Source organism: Aulostomus chinensis, chromosome 5, assembly GCF_037954235.1.
Source record: "Aulostomus chinensis isolate RoL2024-O1b breed Wild chromosome 5, RoL_Achi_v1.0, whole genome shotgun sequence".
Classification (NCBI taxonomy): Eukaryota; Metazoa; Chordata; class Actinopteri; order Syngnathiformes; family Aulostomidae; genus Aulostomus; species Aulostomus chinensis.
In genome coordinates this window covers 25,200,968-25,220,395 of record NC_141324.1, presented here as the reverse complement: position 1 = coordinate 25,220,395, position 19,428 = coordinate 25,200,968, and the positions used below count along the sequence as shown (strand labels likewise).

At 41.1% G+C, this 19,428-nt stretch overlaps 1 protein-coding gene across 3 annotated transcripts; it reads left to right on the top strand.

Annotated features, from left to right (window-relative positions):
* The first annotated feature begins 112 nt into the window (after positions 1 to 112).
* Positions 113 to 19,167, top strand: slc71a1-2 (solute carrier family 71 member 1-2). Of its 3 annotated transcripts, none has more exons than XM_086204174.1 (12): positions 113 to 1,264; positions 5,500 to 5,595; positions 8,181 to 8,243; positions 10,063 to 10,190; positions 10,525 to 10,639; positions 11,575 to 11,793; positions 12,896 to 13,009; positions 13,856 to 13,927; positions 14,306 to 14,418; positions 15,297 to 15,394; positions 15,674 to 15,831; positions 15,926 to 19,167. In XM_086204174.1, exons 1-12 carry the CDS (start codon positions 1,181 to 1,183, stop codon positions 16,136 to 16,138), a joined length of 1,473 nt encoding a protein of 490 aa, XP_086060300.1. In that variant the 5' UTR covers positions 113 to 1,180; the 3' UTR covers positions 16,139 to 19,167. The 3 variants fall into 3 exon arrangements, with proteins under 3 accessions (XP_086060300.1, XP_086060301.1, XP_086060302.1); XM_086204175.1 differs by lacking the exon at positions 113 to 1,264 and adding an exon at positions 1,301 to 2,353; XM_086204176.1 differs by lacking the exon at positions 113 to 1,264 and adding an exon at positions 2,609 to 2,837.
* The last annotated feature ends 261 nt before the right edge of the window (positions 19,168 to 19,428 follow it).

Here is a 19,428-nt window from a genome sequence, read left to right as displayed (position 1 = left end):
AACTTTTCATTTTGCTGCGTTTTTAGAATGACTGAAAAAGATTCCATTCTTTCTTGTCTTAATATCCGTGAAGCCGTGCGGTTTCACCGAGTACATATTTGTCTATACGTGTTGGCTCTGTTTCTGACATGCATGCCTTTACGTTTTACATGGGCTAGCAAATCTGGGATCCATAATAAGTTGAACATCCTCACACTTTGAACAAACTGACCAAATTCAGTTGTCAATTACTGGAATTTTAACATTCAACGTGATAACATTAATCCATTTCACTAAATTTAATAGACAATATGGGAGATTCTGTTAAAACACTCTTGAATATGTAAAATAGAGAAAGTTCACAAAATGAATGAAAATGGGACTTTTTTTAAAAGAAATATCTGCAGAGAACCCTGTTTTATATTGATTTCTTTTAATTGCAATATTAAATTGAGTCAAAGATTTGGGTTAAATATCTTTGTATATACGATGTCAAGGCTGTTATTCCAGTGTTCAGAAATATGGAGGTTGAACTGTAATGAAAATTTAACACCCCCCCCCCAAAAAAATCATTAAATCTTATTTTCTGATAAATCCAAATATACATTGCCAGAGTACTAATTAGAGAAATTGAATTGGCTGTTTGTCCTGGCCTTATTTAAAAGTGCATTTTATAATATCACGTTTCAAAACAAGTTTTTGACATGAAAACATAAAATATATGAGCTAACTTGTATGTGTATTGTTGTACCATGTTGAAAATGTGTTAATCTAGATAAAATGTCCTTTTTTGATATTTTGTTCATAAAATGTATGTTTAAAAAAAAAAGTTGCCACTCACCATATTAGGAATTTCCTCTTTGTCACAGCAAACCCCGCGATGTGTGTTCACGAGTCACATTTTGAGGCGCTGGAGCAGCTGCGTAATGTTAAACCAATCAAACGCCGACTTTGAATGTTCTCGTTCTACGCAGCCAATCATTGATCGTTCTCGCTTTAAGTGGGCGGGTCAACGTTTAGTCCAGGAAGACGGGTTGAAGTGAGGTGGGGATGAGAAATCATCATTTGGTTAGCCTGCTACTAGCAGACTGGAGCCGAGTGTCGAGTTGTAATGAGATTAGAAGTCAAAATCATCAGATTGTTTTACTTTTATTAGGCGCAACGATGACCCTCTGACACCAAGAATGGACATAAGTTAACAATGACGGGAGATAAAAAGAAGAAGAAGCGGCTGAACCGCAGCATTCTTCTAGCAAAGAAAATTATAATAAAAGATGGAGGAAGTGTGAGTTAAATATTTATTTATATTCGTTAACTTAGCTTACCGCTTCTCTGTACCAGCGCTCAGACAGTAAAGTTAACAAGCAGCACGGTTTTTATGTTTGTATTTGTGGTATTTGTTTGTGTGTTTGATGGTTTTCCCCGTCAGATAATGTACACCGTTAGCTTGAAACAGCTAGGTAGGAACAAGCAATGGCTAACGGTAGCGGCCTGTGTTAGCTAACTGTACACACGTCAGCTCAGGTACCCGCGGCTAATGTCAACGTTAGCCATGTTTTTTTTTTTCATCGTTTGTCTTTATTTCGTATGGCAGCTCACATTCCCACAATCACCCCCGTACTTGCCATAAATTTAAGTTTAATGTTTGCTTCACGTTGGACCAAGTACAGTAACAATATGGGTGATAGTGTCTGACACGCTGGAGTTCGGTTAACGTTAGCTCTCTAGCACAGCGGTACATGTTTTATTGGTTTGAATTGCACAGTAGTGAAATAAGAAACGTTAAGCTCTTCGCCAAGCTTTAAACTAATTACTATTGGAGCAGCTTAGATGGCTATCGACTACGTTAAGTATGGAAGCACGGGAGCTCTGTTATCATTAGCCTGCTAGCTAATTCTATGGGGCTGTTTTACACAGTGGTAAATGCCAGCTGTGTATTTTGCTAAGCTTTGCCTTTATTATTATTTTTTCATCCTTTCTTCTTTATCAAAAATACAATTAAGTGTAACTCGATAATCTAGTAGCTTTAAAAGAAATCACAATACGAGCCGGGGTGAGCTGGTTTTACAACGTCTGTCAAAAACAAGCAAACACTAGGTTTAAGTCAACATTCCAGGCAAGTGCAAACTGCTACCGCTAAAGCTAACTTCAGTTGAGCGCCTACATGCTGGAAGCCCCGAATTTTGTGCGAATGTTTGATAAGGTTGGCACTTCCCGATCGTACAAAGTAATTTGTCAGGTTCTTAAACAGCTGCAGCCCTGTTGGGATGAAATAGTCCCACTATCATGAGAAATGCTCTCGACTGGAAGCACCTTGTTTCCTCGGACCAGACAGTACGAATATGATTTGGGGTGTTTGCATCATTTAAATTGTGTAAGGGATTTTTTTTTTCTACAAAATGACACCTTTGTCAAAGAATGCCAGGATTCTGATAAGTAAAGGGAGGCATCAGTGTGTGGTTATATAACGAGTTGGCCAGCCATGCCAAATATGCTGGAAATTCCTATGAAGACAAACAGGCTTGTAAACAAAAGGAAGATAAATGCAAACAGTGTTTTTAACATAGGGATTCTTTTGTCACCCTAATGGTTGTATATAGGGTAAGACACCTTAGATGATGTGGTGCTGCTAGTTCAGACAGCTACTTTTTTAATGTGTTAGATCTGACCAGCAGTCATTGTGATATCACTTTCAATGTCCAGTCCTGCATGTATCATCTCAGATGCTTGCATGTGATAAGTTACATTCACATTCCGGATATGTAGCTTTTAGTCTTTTCAACATTCCAGGTGGTAAAACATCATTCATAAAATGGAGCAGTTCTAGATTGTTCCTCATTTTCTCCAGATGACACTTGGTGAGCTCACACACATGATTGTAAAGTGAAAGTTGGTCGAATTTGCTGTTGTTGCCTCAGGCAGTCATACCAACATCCATAGTCTTGGTTTTCCATCCCCATGTGGGGAAATAAAAACACATTGTGCTGGTGTGTTTTTTTTTTTTTTGGTTGGTTGTTTTTTTTTTTGGCCTATTTTACAGTTACCACAATTACCACAACTAGCTCACTGAGTTTCCTGTGAAAGATCTTGCGCACCACCTCCATACACACTTTTATTGGTTTAATGTTATGTAGAAAAGTGACTCCCTCTCTTGAGTTTTTATTTTTTTGAGAGGTTTTATGAGAGATGAAAAGGACCTCTATTTGTGTTTGAATTGTCACAGATATAGGTCTGCAATTAGTGTGACCTAGTAAACTACACCTCGTAATTATTTTGATAAATTAACCCTTTATAAAAAAATAGTTGAGCAGCTTCAGCTTAATTGATATTGTATCTGTTATTTTAAAATGAGGACTTGACGGCACCAAATGATGACATAAATGATTAACTGCGAACCACTGACAATATTTTTTGATCAGTTCTGCACTTCAGTTGAGTTGGTTCAAATTTGTATAGACTCTGCTAAAGTCTCTCTGCTAACTACCAGCTGGAGGTTAACAAAAAAAAAAGCTGGGGGGGGGGTGTTTAATCCAGAAAGTTGACAAAATTGCATGTAAATTGTGTACTACAACTCAGTTTCGTAAAATTAGTAGCACTGGTGTTGTTCTATGCTGTACCACTTTAAAAACAAGGATTGCTTACAGCCAAAGATCTCGACTCTACTAAGCTACATGCTCACAGACTCTGGTAACATCTGGATACACTGGACCACCAAACGCTCTGACTGACAGTGACATGATTGGCGATGTTCTGTGTAGCCTCTGGTTTTGGCTTTACTGTGTCCAACATGGCAGCCAGGTAACAAGCTATCTCATTTTACAGCAACGCAGTTCATGGAGGTATTTTTCTGTACCCATTTAAAGCAAGACATAGGCAACGCCATAAGGACTTAAGTGAGGCAGCTGTTTTGCAACAGGAGAACCGTTTACATTGAGTAAAATTGCTTGATTTTTATTTTCTTGGTCTATTTTCATGATCTTTTATGATCTGCTTGATGCAAGTTTGATACAACTAATGGTCAATCAACTGGCTGTGCTCGATCTATCATGCACTGAGAGGGCTCTTAATAGTGAATGACTGGATCCATCAATCAATGGATTTAATGCACACGGTGCATCAGACCATTGCCTATCAGTGTGGGAGAGGCAGAGAGATTCAGAAAGCGACTGTATATGATGCCATTGAGAGGTAATCTGACTGAACTGAATGAGGAGACTGCTTGGTGTCTGCCAGGAATAACAGCGCTGATTGCTGTTTAAAATGTGATTGGAAAGAGTTGGTCCAGCATACACGCCCAAGCCTGTGGATGTGATGAAAGATCACATGATGCATGGGAAGAACCAGTGTGAATCAAAAACACAGGCTTGCTGATGGATCTTCCTCTGTCTCCAGTCTGATTTTAAGTATCTTTGTTTGAGCAGTTTAAAAAGCAGCCTGCTGGCAGAAGTCTTTCTCCGATGGCTGATTTTCTCGGGTGTAAATTATATCCCATCATGTATGAAGACATTTAACAGTGCATGTCTTTTTGGTGCCCTTGTGTAGAAAACCTGGTGCTCAGACATCAACAAAGACCCTCTCTTGGAAAGTACAACACCAGGGGACTCGGTGTATGTCCTCCCATATGTCACTTCTTAAAGAAATAATACTCATCAGTCAGTTAACATCTGTTGGACTATCAAAAATAATAATCAAAACTGATGTCCCCTGATCCAAAGATGCTATTGTCAGAGTAATGACATACAGCAGATCGTGCAGATGTAAAGAGCGTAACCATGTTGTGTCTCTCGCATTAACTGGCACTAATTAGACTAAGTATGACTGGATTAATAGGACCACAGAGCTCGCCATGCTTTCAAATTAGTCCTGTCTTATGAGCAGCTTAGTTGATACATGCATTGCAAAGTTTTTAAAAAAAAATTGATGGGCACTGGCGATGTTGGGAGATTTTTTTTTGTTGTTGTTGCCCTGCAGTGATTATAGTTTTCATTCAGGTGATGTCAACTTTTGAAAGTTAGGGACGGTGTTCAGCGCAAGAAAATAACAGAACCAGAACTTTTTTTTCTGTTTAGTGTTTTCAAAATTGGATAAAAACAAATCTTTCTGATTAAGCAAACACTTCCTTGATCAGTTTTCCTGTAATCTAATCATTTATCTGTGTGTAAATCACCTGTGGTTGTGCCCTCTGCAGGTTTCCTACACAGGAAATATAAATTTCACTTGAAAAGGAAGAAAAACTCAGCTCTATGATCATTTGATTGGTATCACACGAAATTAACAAATTAATTACTGTACTGGTTGGGTAAACATATCCCTCATTTTTCAATAAAAATCACTTCTTAGTCAACTGTCCTGTGTCTACATAATCAGGTGAGTATCATAAGGCAGGCAAGACTACGTGGAAGTCAACTCAATTAATGCGCAATCTGCTCATGTGTTATAGCCAAGACTCCTTTTATACGCCTTGACATCATCGTGGTTACAACTAACCAGTGTTGTTTCTGTGTGTCTGTCTCCATGCAGCCTCAGGGAATCGGTGAGCCCAGTGTTTACCATGCTGTGGTGGTCATCTTCCTGGAGTTTTTTGCATGGGGTCTCCTTACCACCCCCATGCTCGCGGTAAGCCCCGGTGCACGACCTCATGTATTGACAGCTGTTATCTAACTGACATAACATTTTGTAATATATTCATCCTCCCACGCCTCTTTTCTCATAGCAAAGGATGGCATGTCCCATTGACGGGAATCACGTAAGGCCCATTACTGTCTATGAATAATTGAATCCCTGATCAACCCAACAAGGCTCCGGCTGACGCAGTTTTGTGCGTTGTGTTCTTGTGTGTCGGCAGATGTGCCACTAATGGCCTGGAAATAGGAAAAGGCCATTAAAATGTTGTATTGTTTGAGCTCTTTGTTGAAAAGGCTTATCAGGGTGGTGTGTGTGTGTGTGTGGGGGGGGGGGGGGGGGGGTGCAACTGGTTGTGTTTTCAGAACGTAGCGCAGATGCCGGACAGGCAAACCACGCCACACACTCACCTCAGTTCAAAGTACAGTGGTATAATTGAAGTACCCGCTACAGGCGAGTGGAGCAGCATTACGTTTAGGTTTCTCATTCATTGTGTACCAACATAAGTTCTTCTTTAATATTTCAGAAACACAGAACATTGATTTCCTCTGAAACAGAACTACTTTGTTCCTAAAGGGCTGAATAATGACAGTTTATATTTCATTTCCTTCCCGAGCAAAGCCTATTTTTCTTGCTATTGGTTCTCTCCAGCATTGTAAAGTGCTTTTGGTGGAGACTGTTATCTCAAACATATGCTGAATAAACATCTGTGAGCCACATGATGTGAAGCAGACAGGCGTATGCAGTGAATGAATGCTTTGCAGGCGACTTTTGTTTGTAGAGGTGGTTATGTGTGCGTAACTGTTGAAGCATTAATTACTGGGCGTTTGTTAGCCTGAAGATCCCTGGGCGGCGGCAGGATTTGCATTTTGGACTAATCAGAGGGTGCCGGAAGATGAGAGGGGCTGCTTCTCTGCTCCCACTGCTTCATTAGTATCCAGCAGCAACAGTCGTCACAGAGCTTTCCATCCGTGTGCTGGGTAACTGACTCCCAGAGGAAGAGAGGGGATTTTTAGCCCTGTCATGAGCTGTCTCCTTTTACTCCGGACAATAATCAAATCCTGTCCCTCCTAATATCCTTAACTATGGATTCATGTTACCATAATAGCAGTGTCAATGGCCCCAGTGAGCCATTCTCCCTGCACATTGGCAGTTAGACTCTGAACTCAACATCTCATAGATGTTTAACCACCTAAACGCATGCATACACACACAAAACGCATGCATTTTCAAGAACATGGAAGTCTGCTGTGTGTATCCTGAGCCTAGATTGAGCATCATCACTATGAGGAAAAAAAGGTTTTATTATAGCCGGTACCCCGCGTTCCCATCAATTAGTTAACTTTCATTCTAAAAGCCCCAAATCAGAATTTGTCTCAAGAGGCTTTACTATGTGCACAATATGCAACATTTTCAGTCCAGATACGTCAGTCCAGGTGAGGAGAGACATCTTTAAAAAGCCTTTTAACAGGGGAGAAAAGGCAGAAACTCTTGACTGCTAACAGAGGCAGTTGTTGCACATGTGTTTACGATGTGTAGACCATGAGAGGTATTAGTGAATCAATGAGGTTTTCCCTTTTTTAACGTAAAGAACTAGTAGGAAATCATTGTCAATATTGTTTCGAGTCTCCGCAAATTGTTGAAGTGGAAACGTTGGGCCTCCTTCATCAAATGTTCTTTGCCACAAATTGGTTCTTGCATACAAGAGATCCCCTTTTTTTTAACTCTCAGTTGATTCTTGCAGCCAGGAAGCAAAGCCTAATGGCTATTTGTAACTCTCTGCTCCTGACATCTATTGTTTACCTCTTCTGACATGAAAGTCTTTGCCAGCCTGGGTGATTGCCAGTTACTGGAGGTGCACAATAGATGTCAGGAGGAAGGAGTTACAAACAGCCACCAGGCTTTGCTTCCTGACTGAAACACTAAGTTGAGATTTTTTTTAAAAATCCTTTTGTTTCGAAGAACATTTCCTGAGTAAGTCCCAGTGTTAGCATTTAGAACCTCAGAGGTGATGAATATGTAATTGAATGAGTGTCAGAGATGAGAAAGCTTATAAAATCAAACAGTTGTTAAAAGTGTGATTAAAATCAAGTTTCAGTTTGAGGATCGCAGCTAAAACTTTAAACCAAAACAAGCCGCAGTTAGCAGCTTTTGAAGGTATGTTAGTTCACTCGACTGTTGGGAATTTTGCAGTACTGGTGACAAAAAGCGTCTGTAACACCTCCACTGAGAAGTGTATTCCTGTCCATTTGTGAAGACAAAACAGGTTGGGGTAGAATGCCGGTGAAAAGACACTGACAAGACATGTTGAATTCCATCTGATTCACTTTTAAAACCAAAGTATTTGTCGCAGCATGGGTGTCTTATCACAAATTCTCATCATTTTCCTCTTAGGGCTTCCATGAATCTGTTCATTTTATTGCTCTCTACCATTCTGGAACATTATTAAGTTTGTGTACTATGTGGTCACTCTTCTTTTGCTTCCAAGCAGGAGTTAAACACTACAAAACAAACGTGCAATGCCCTCCACGTCAATGAAGCGGTTTCATCTTCTGGTGTTGTCTGTATTTGTTCTCCAGGTATTACACCAGACATTCCCACAGCACACATTCCTGATGAATGGGCTAATTCACGGTGTCAAGGTAAGAGAGAGAGAGAGACACACACGTTCACACACACAGAAAACTTTTCAGTGTTTTGACTTTCATGGTGTCACATTTCAAATTGATGAAGCAGTCTCTGCTGCATGCTTGCAAGCTATTTTTTTTTTATTTTTTCGAAGCAACATCTTTGTGGTTTGTGTTGCTCAGACTTCAAACGCATTCACCCTGGAGGTTACTTGTTTTGAATCCACTGGCAAATAATATAGATCCTTGTCTTTCTATATATATCTTTCTACTCTTCTAGTGACACAACACCATAAGTGACTGGCAAGCTTTCATCTTTGCTTTTAGTTGCTCCTTGAATGTTTCTTGTCAGCTTGTGTTCTCTGGCTCAGTGTCACCCTCATCAGCACTCATTCAGTTCGGTGCTACCAACACCTGCTGTCCAGTTACCATAGCAAACTGCCCAGCTGGCCACTGAGCTGCTCACTGAAGCACCTGAAATGTGAAGTCAAGTGCTCCTTGACATTCTGTATTAATGAGAAGAGAATGTGTCTAAAGATAATTACAGAGGACATGCTGGTAATTAAATCCACCTACTTTTAATTGATGTGGTTTTGATTTGATCTGAGTAACTTTGTGTCTTGGAAAACATCTCTTGAGATGGTCCCTATGTCAGTCGTATGACCCGAGACCTGAAACCCATTTGTCACAATGACAGGATGATGATGTAAGGACCAGAAAAATAAGTCCTTGTTTCAAGCATGATAATCATCACTTCAGAGACGGTGGGTCCTGTCCTGATGTCAAATAAACCTCCACGTTGCCAGCTCAGCGTTGCAGTCAGGTGGCACAGTTAAAGTCACTGTCTTGTATCTCAGGTTTCTTAGGTGTGTCATATTACCAGACTTAATACTGGAATATTTATTTTTTAACCTAATAATTGGATGGATGTGGCTCCAGAGGATCAACTGAAGATTCAGTTCAGTTTATTTCAGACAAGACGAGAACAGTGATTTCAACTCAATAGTGAGAAACATGACGTTTTAGTAGAACACAGTTATACGACACAATCAGTAGTCACAAAATAAGTCCCCATTAGTATCATATCCATGTCGAAAAGGGAAGAGAAAGAAGCAATTGCTTATCAAGTCCTATCCCCAATCACTCAAATAAAGCACTTGAATATAGGACGGTTCCCGTATCTTCAAAACCTTCCTATTCATATCTTCACAATATTAAATCAGTTAAATAAAGTCAGCTAAATAAGGTCAAATTATCGGTTAAACCGGATATTAAATCATAATACGAAAGTGAGAACTCAATGAAACAAAGAGAACAAAAACATACAGTCAAAGAAAGCATCAAAAATTAATCAGCAGAGAACACATAATATCTTATACATAAACAGTCAGCATAGGGCGTCCTTTGGCATCTCCCTGCTACATCCAGAAGAAAACACTATTTTGTTCAAGTTTTTAAATCGCCTTTCGCTGGTACACCTTTGTAGCCTCTCGTCGAGCCCACTCCACAAAACAACAGCCCAATTTGAGATACAGAATCTTTTCATGTTAGTCCTCGCATAATGCTGTCTGTTGAGTTCTCTCCTTAAATTGTAGTTCCTCTCTCTTTCTCTCTCTCTGTGAACAATCTCTGTATATCACGAGGCAGCAGTTTGTAATTAGCTGTATAAATAATTAGTGCAGTTTTAAACTACCAAATCCCTGAGTTTTAATGTATGCATTTTTTTCCTGCCAGACCTTCAGGTTTCAACATGAATGTGTCAGTGGTAACTTCATGCTAGGTTTCAGTTATATCACTACTCTCATCATCGGTCTCCCCCCCTTGTCCCATCCAGGGTCTATTATCATTTCTTAGTGCTCCACTGATTGGAGCGTTGTCGGACGTGTGGGGACGCAAGTCTTTCCTGCTGCTAACGGTCTTCTTCACGTGTGCACCCATTCCACTGATGAAGATCAGCCCATGGTGAGTGCAGAGGGGGACAACACCAGACTTTTAACTGGAGACTTTTCTTGGCTGAAACATTCCAAGAACAAAGGATTGGGTGATCTATTGAGTCACATCACAAATACCAAGTGAAAAATCCCACATTTTTTATTTTTTTATATATATATATACATATACATACATACATACATTTTTATTTATTTATTTATTTTTTTAAATCTACAGTTTGTCTCTCCCTTGCTCTGACACAAAAAGTTGAACATGTTTGGACACACTGTAACATGGGTGTTTGAGAGTACACGGCAACTTACAGGATTTAAATTGATGGAAGTATTTTCTTTTCTCCTATCAGGTGGTACTTTGCGGTCATCTCTATGTCCGGCGTCTTTGCCGTCACCTTCTCCGTCATCTTTGCCTATGTGGCGGACATCACACAGGAGCATGAGAGGAGCACAGCATACGGCTTGGTAAGGACGAGGGACCGCCACCCATTAGCGGGTTTAGCTCGGCACATTTAGCCATATACCTAAGGAAATGTACTGACTGGATTAATCAAAAGCTGATATGAAACAGGGCAGTGAATGGAAGCTTCAAATGTGAAATAAAATCTTTGAAATTAACTGATTTAATAGTGTTCGCTTAATCCGATTGACAAACCATCAAACAAATGATAAAAACACAGAACCCACCCCCAGCAATTAGGAAGGAGAATATGGCGCCTCAAAATAAGACACAAATAAAAATATCCAGATCCTGAGATTACTCACAACAAATGTCATCAGTTATTCAAAGGCCATACATTGCATGTGAGAAAGAAGAGACTCTACAGAGTTCGCCTGAGATCTCCAGTCAGTGTACCAGAGCTGAGAGTCCTCAACAACAGCAAAAGCCGGTCACCTTCAGTGACAAGTGGAGATTTAGGGACTATAAGTAGGGCCCTGCTGGAGGAGCTCACACAGCGATCAGGCTCATAAGTTAGCAGATCACCGTTATAGACAGGAGCCTGAAGGCTTTAAAAGAAGCTGTAAATCCTTAAAATCAATTCTAAACCTCCCAGGTAACCAGTGAAGGTCAGCGATGATTGGTGCACTGTGGTCTGAGAACATGGTGGCCGCAGCATTTTAAATCAGCGGCAGTTACGCTCACAGGTGTCACAATAAAGAACATTGCCGTGGTCAAAATAAAAGCATGGATTAGCGCTCTGGATCTGCAGATGGAAGGATTCAAAGCATGAAGACGAGTCAAAGATGTTACCGAGGTTGTGAATTGATTTCACATTATTTCAGACCAGAGAAGAGATTTTGGTGCTGCTCCTGCCTGGACAACAGGGGGGGCAGTAACATCCGATTTGCAGTCATGACGTCTGGTTTCTTTATCTGACCTCGACTTCACTCTACTTCAGGTATCGGCTACCTTTGCTGCCAGCCTGGTTACCAGTCCAGCCATTGGCGCCTACCTATCAGTGGCCTACGGGGACACTTTAGTGGTGATTTTGGCCACCGCCATCGCCCTGCTGGACATCTGCTTCATCCTGGTAGCCGTACCGGAGTCCTTGCCAGAGAAGATGAGGCCAGCATCATGGGGAGCCCCCATCTCCTGGGAACAGGCTGACCCCTTCGCTGTCAGTAACAACACTGTTACCTTCCTGACAAATTTCAATCATGTTGACTCACTGCATGACCCAGTTAGTGTCCAACCAAACATCAGATGACTAGATTTATTAATAGACACCTGCAATTAGTCTTTGGCTTGAATCACAACCTGTTTCCAGAGATGTTACTCTGCAGGAGAGGCGAACACAGTTTGTTACTCAGAGGCAAATAAGGAGTCGGGGCAGGATGTTCGCATTCGTTCAATCAAGAAAACTCAACATTCAAATACGTCCTCTATTTGTTCATCTGTTCCTTGCATATAAACGAGAGGCTGTCTTATGAGACAACCTTTAAGTGTTAGCTGCAGGAACGTCTTGAGTCTTTACAAGCAAAATAAGACAGATGGCGAATACTCGCTACCTACATCTCCCTCTAGAAGGCTGCAGAGAGGATGCATCTTTGTAGGCTGACAGAAATTATCGAGGGTTCTCTCAACCAAGACATTGTATTGTTGACAAAAGTAAAAACTGTGACAAAGAAAGTTTATGGGACCTGCACGCTTTGTTTGGTAAAATAATCGTTACAAATGAACACCACTTTTAAGGTTTTTGAAATATAAATTCAATCATTAGAAGTAAAAAGTACATCATGCTATGAATGAGCTACAACACACAATTTCAGCCTCAGCCCAACGAGCTTCTCTTCTGTTTTCAGCTTGATGACGAGTCATTTCTACGACAACCACTGTAGTCTTGTTTACGTCACAGTGGTTAGCAACTGCACTTTTTAAGACACTTGAAAGAAAAAAAAAGAATTATAAGTGCCGTATCTACCAAAGTGTTTTAAGCTGTTGAACAAAATGTTAAAATATCTTCAGTTTGTGTTAACCAGTGAACTTATTTCAGGTATTTAACCAAACCTCACCATCAAAGGCTGGTGTTTCTTACTCAACCTCATCAGCGTAACAATAATAGTCGGCTCTTACAGCAGGATGTTGATCAGGATCAGCAGGACTCCTCATGTAGAAGCTTTGCCAAATTAGGAGACAGGAGTCAGATGGTTTGCTGACGTGATGTCATGATCTTAAACTGTTCAACAAGTGAAAGTCCTCCTTTCTCCTCTCCTGTTCAGTCTCTGCGTAAAGTGGGTCAGGACTCCACGGTTCTCCTCATCTGCATCACAGTGTTTCTCTCCTACCTCCCCGAGGCCGGCCAGTACTCCAGCTTCTTCCTCTATCTCAGACAGGTAACGCTGCCTGCTATAAAGGTCACACATCTGCATGATTGACAGAACATGCTTCCCTTGTATGTGAAAGGACCGACATGGTTCCCTCACGCTTCACTGGGTTACATGAGTGTTTAGTGGATTAAGACATTGTGTTGAGATGTCCTGAATTGAGTGTGAAAGAAATTTTGTGTGTATTTTATGAGTTCTAGTGAGAGCTGAAAGAACTATTTTAGCAGGAATGGGGGAGATGTGCAGACTTCACACTAAAACTCTGCGTCAAGATTGGATCAGAAAGTTTGCTGAGTGGCCTGTTTTGGTGGGAAGAGGAAACGCGCATTAATGAGATATCCCTGCAAAATTGTACCACCGGAAAATCAATGTATTTTAAAACCAAAACGGACAGTGTTTGAGCTTTATATTATGTTGTTATTGCATCTCCAACCTAGAGACAAATTAAGTTCTGCTTTTCCCAACTGCTGGGACTGGAGGTCGCTTCGTTTGTGTAAACAGTGTCAGATAAACCAGTCGGGCAACTCTGTGACACACAGCCTCGTTCGCTCCTGTAGTGCTTGAGCTCTGAGATAAAATTACTGGCCACACCTTGTTTGTCCCCTTTGTGTCACAATTGCTTCATCATTTATCTGTTTATTGTCATAAAGTATACTCACCTCAGCCCGGCGCCTGCTGCTGCCCACGCTGAGGAAGATAGAGAGTAGCATGTATGACCTGAATACAACAGAGAAGATGGGGGAGGGACAAGCTGTTTTTGTTAATCCAAGAGGCAGTAGTAAACAGTGTGTGTTTACAAAAGGGCCATTCTTCCATTGTGTTGAAGATTGTCCTAACCTGCTTTCTCTGTCTTAGGTCATCGGCTTCTCATCAGAGACAGTGGCTGCCTTCATTGCTGTGGTTGGAATCCTATCAATACTTGCTCAGGTACCAGAGAAAGACACAATTAATACTGAGACGTTCCCTCCCAGAGTTTTGATTTTATATTTCTTCTGCTCAGTAACTTACGTTCCATCTATTTCATCTATTAACTTTTGGGAAAGTGCTCGCGGTGTTGGCTGAGCTCATGAAATGGCTGGTTTTGTCTTATTTTATTTATTTATCACACTATAACACAAAAGCAGCAACTCCAATGTGAGGCTGGAATGTGGGAGTCAAAAAATTAAGCATTATTTTTGCTTTATTAATAGACATTTATTGTTATTGATCATCTTCTTCACTCGGCTGCAGTTGAGACTAAAAAAAGCAATGAAAATGATTCAAAACCTTTTCTTTTTTCCCTCTGGCCTTTCTTGTGTTTTCCAGACGGTGGTGTTGGGGATCCTGATGCGTTCTATAGGGAATAAGAACACGATCCTGCTTGGCCTCGGCTTCCAGATCCTCCAGCTGGCCTGGTACGGCTTCGGCTCTCAGCCCTGGTCAGTAACACCCACAACTGCTTTTTTGGATGAGCGCTGCTCTGATAAATACTGCTGACTGGTCCCTTATTGTAGATGTACCTTAGTTGTTCCCTTTTTTTGTTGTTATAAGAAAAAGAAATGTAGAAAGAACAGATATAAAATGGCTCTATTTGCTCATATCTCCGTGTGGCCTCTTGGCATCTAGCGTGCATTATTTATCTGAGGTGGATCGTGCTAAGAGAGATGAACTACAAACTACAGGGTCAAATATTTCACATGAGTCACATTTTTCCTTCGGTCTGATGCACCTGGTCTAGATGTTTCTAAAGGTTGCTCCAATGTATTTGCAGCTGCCTGGTGCTTAGTTTTGTATTTGTCATGCATCGCTACTGGGATCAAATAGCAACATGTCAGAGTTGAGAATTCAGCAGGTTTTTCCTTATGGACCTTAAGAATCACAAAATTTTGTTTCACGGTAACTATTTTATTTTGTACTGCTGTACTTTGTACATTGTCTTAGTAGTTCCGCTTGAAGCCACTAGAGGGAAGCATAGTCCAAGTCAACAGTACCAAACATGTAAACTGATGGCGGAGAGCTCTCAAATGAAGCAATGTACTGTAGTGCTGCAGGTTTGCTATGTGCTGGACTGATGGAAAGGCTGATTGGTTTAAAACCTGTAAAAGGTCTAATAGACCTGAGGACTCTGAAGTTTCAGGCAGTATGACTTTGGTCATACATCATAATCATAATTTATGCTTGTTTGCATAAATTATGATTTAGAATTGTGTCTCACCTGCAAGTGTTAATAATAATTATTATTAATTGTTAATAATAACATATTTACTGAAGTTTTGTTTTAATTATTTTAATTTATCTCCTAAAATGTATGCTTCAGGATGATGTGGGCAGCTGGAGCTGTTGCAGCCATGTCCAGCATCACGTTCCCTGCCATCAGTGCCATCGTGTCCCGTAATGCAGACCCCGACCAACAGGGTGAGTCTCTGATGTATTTGTTGACATAGTGGACATCAACTCCCTTTAATCCTCCCTTCACATTAAAATGTAGATTATGTAAAAAATGTGGTTTTAACTGATGATTTACACCTGATACATTTAATGTCTCCAGCGTTAAGTTTAGGATGAGATTGAGATCTGATGTGTCCCGCTTATACAGTCGTCGTTGTCGTCCCCCCCTCCCCATTCATGTTGGTTCATAAACCCCCAGCTGTAATTGCAGCCATGTTCGGCATCTCAAATGTGGTGTGTCTGCAGGTGTGGTCCAAGGAATGATTACAGGCATTCGGGGCCTCTGTAATGGTTTGGGCCCCGCGCTCTACGGTTTTGTCTTCTACTTGTTCCACGTGGAGCTGACAGACACAGACGGCTCTGAGAAAGGTGTCAAACGCAACATGGCCAACCCCACAGACGAGGTCAGCGTCAGTGAAAGCTCACTTTTGCTAAATAATTCTAGGAATATGTTCCACATTTGGCAAACAGTTTTTCGGTTTTCTGTCCCCTCCTCAGAGTGCCATCATCCCAGGACCTCCCTTCTTGTTCGGAGCATGCTCAGTGCTGCTCTCCCTGCTGGTGGCCCTGTTTATCCCTGAGCACACAGGGCCCGGCATGAGGCCAGGGGCTTACAAGAAGCACAGCAACGGGGCACAGAGTCATTCTCACAGTCCGCAAGGCAGCGGTGCGGAGGGCAAGGAGCCACTGCTGGAGGACAGCAGCGTATAACCTCAGCTACGGGGGTAGAAACCCTCGCTCCACCCCACAACCCCCGCACACACAGACGGATACACACATTTTACCACACGGACACACCTCAGGCACACATCAGACTCGAAAGCCAGGACGAGGTGTTTGTGTCCACTGCACAAACGTGGTCACTTGTTCCTCAGCCACCCTCTTCTGTCTAAAGCAGGGTGCAGCGAGGACTCGGTAAAGACTCTGTATCAAGACAGTGTGTTGAGTTTTTGGGCTGCAGTGGAAAGGTGTGTGTATTTGGGGAACGACTTGGCTGTGCTGGACTATCAAGTGGTAACAGAGTGGAGCATACAACAGCTTGCGCCCCCCCTGCCCCCCCCCCCCCCCCTTCCTCCTGGTGCAAACTGAAGTGATCTGGTTTTAGTGTGAGTGGGTTAAATCTCAACTGTTAACTAAATCGCTGTGTGATTCCTCATGTTTCTCTGTAGCCAGTTAAGTGACTACTTCATCTGTTTGTCCAATCAGAGAGTAACAAACAGCTGAGGGCTTGTCTGGCGGTGTTTCACAAGCTAACTCCAGTTCTGACACTTTTCAATGAGACACAACAGCTGAACATCCCGGAAGGGAACAGTTCTTCCTCTGAATGCACAGCAACTTTACACCTGTGAGAGGAGGAGTCTCTGCAAACCAGGCTTGGAGACATGCTGCCTAACTTGAGTCAGACTGAAATGAATTAACAGTTGGACTTTGGTGTAATAGATGCGTAAGACCACTGCTTCTTTGAGTATCACACTTTCTTATTGAGAAGTGTGTGAGAGAGGGGGGGGGGGGAGAGAGAGAGACACCACTTTATTAGCTGAAACTGTTTCTCAATGTTTACTTGCCATTCTCTAGATCAGTAGTACAGTTTGGGTTGTATATTTTCCTTTGTTCAAACTGAAAGCTAGTTGTGCTTCAAGTTTTTATTCAAGAAACAAATGTTGCCTTGAAGTGACTTAAGATAAATATATATATAAATAGTTATATATATATATATATAAATATAAAAACACAGACATTACGTAACCTGTATGAAGACTGAGGTCTGAGAAGGCTGTAATCTTACGCTATCGCTCCCATCGGAGCCGTTACAAACTTTTTATTCCTTTTGTTTTCATGCCCTCCCTCTTGCTGTTTTCCCGGACATCAATCACCATCAGGGTTAAGGCTTACAGAACCATGGTTTTATTTGAAAGTCCTCTTGGAACCAGAGAGTTGGCAATGCGTTCACTGACTGCTGATATGCAGTCTCTGGTTTAATATCATTGGATGAAACAGAATGTCACTGGCTCGAGGTGTGGTGCTAAATTGGAACTATATTTCTGTAAAATCCCTGATACTTAAGATGTCACAAACGGTTAAAGTCACTGCACATTTCTGTAACTCACTTGAAGAGATGGTAGGGATCGTTAGGTGTGACGGACCTCATGGAACTCGCGTTTAGAAGACCCCAGAGACTGCACCACCTAAAGGACGCAAGCTGCAGAAGTCCTTAGACCTCCAGATGTTAATTTTTCCACCATCAGGCTAGAAAATCCAAAGCTGCTCCTACAGATGTCGCCTGCCAGCAGCGTTACTTCACTCGAGCTGCAGTTTTATTTATCATTTTGACAGTTTTTAGGGTTTTTACAGTTTGCACTTACACCTGGAGGCTACAAATTCTTAAAAACATTTGTTTTTTTTGCATTATTATGTCAGTATCAGCTTCTAGATGTTCAAATGAAATCACCAGTGATGACATTTAGAGCATCGCGCCCGTAGTTATCAGTGAGTGTGATCTAATTAAAACCTCAGACATGAGCAAAACTGCAGTATCTATTGATGTAAGTGGAGGTCTAAAGTGCTGCTGTTAGCTTTGTGGCCTGTAGGTGGTGCTGGTGTGAAGCTGCTGGTGTCTCTGCTCCCTCACTGGTTGATATCGGCTCCCTCTGGTGCTTCATATCAGTGACACTGTTCCCTCGGTCAAATCCTGTGTCTGCCACTGGTAAATTTATCCCTTTTAAACAGTTCGTTCATAAATGCCTCAAGTGCATTTAACAAAAAGAAGCAAATTACAACCTGATCTAGCTAATGGTGTGTGTGTGGGTGTGTGTGTATTTTCCATGCTGTTTAACATCTATCATAGCTGAAATGTGCAACAGATATTTGTGCCAATTTTTTGTTTGCTTTTTTTTTTTGTACTGTGTATGTACGCTTATGCACTTGAGTGAATTATTTTGTTATTTTCTCTTGTCTTAATTTCTTTGGCTGAAGATTTAAGTTTTAATGCTTTATTATTTTAAACTTAAGTCTTTTTTGTTGTTGTTGTTGTTGTTTTTTAGAAGGTTTTTTTTCCCCCCGCTTTGTAACGAGATGGTTAATACCAGGTGTCCATCTATTTTCAGTTTTGATCTTCATTTAACAAGCATTTCACAGTGGTCAGTAGTTACTTTTTTAAAGCTGATTTTTTTTTTTTTTTTTTCCCGGATCATAACAAAAGTCACTGAATGTTCCAGACTGAGTTGTTCATGTTGACCTGCGACGTTTTTGACTCAACCTGTCATGTTTTATGAATTCAGAGGGGATCTTACGCAAGAGGAGGCCATTATTCTTAAGCCTATGAATATCATGCTATTTTTATTTAAGATTTATTGGACCAAAACACAAATGAACCCACATATTTAGATGCTGTACATTGGTAAGATTCTGCACCAGCCCCCTCCCCCACAACCCCCACAACCCCCGCCCCGTGTGTGGCCTCAAAGACGACTGTACAAACTATTGCTCATGGAGACGGTCACCTCTTGAATCCGTTTGGTGCATCTCTATATTTCTCAAGTCGTATCTGCTAGCCACTCTTTGTTTTAAGTACAGTGTGGTTTGTGGCCTGAACCCACCCCCACCCCCCTCTCTGTGTGCCTAAAATTAGCCAAGAAATGAGTGTGGCAACATAAGTAAGTGGTGGTTATTATGTAAATATGGGAAACTAATGACAAACTATTTATTAAAGGTTTATTGTACAATGAAATGTTTGCCTCTCTAATTTGCACTTCAGCGCCAGCACATTAGTTTTTCCTTGTTTGTGCCAAAGCTAATTGAGCAATTAATGTCTCTTTCCTCAGATTTAATGGCTGTTAAATCAAATTAACACATGGTTTATATGAAGTTTTAATAGATTGGGCTTTGATTCTTCAGAGTTCACTTTTGGCTTCAGTGACTTTTCTCCGTCTACACGCCTTCAACTTTTCTCTGTATTTCAGCTACTTTGTTTCTTTGTTTGTTTGTTTTTTAAAGTTCATTTA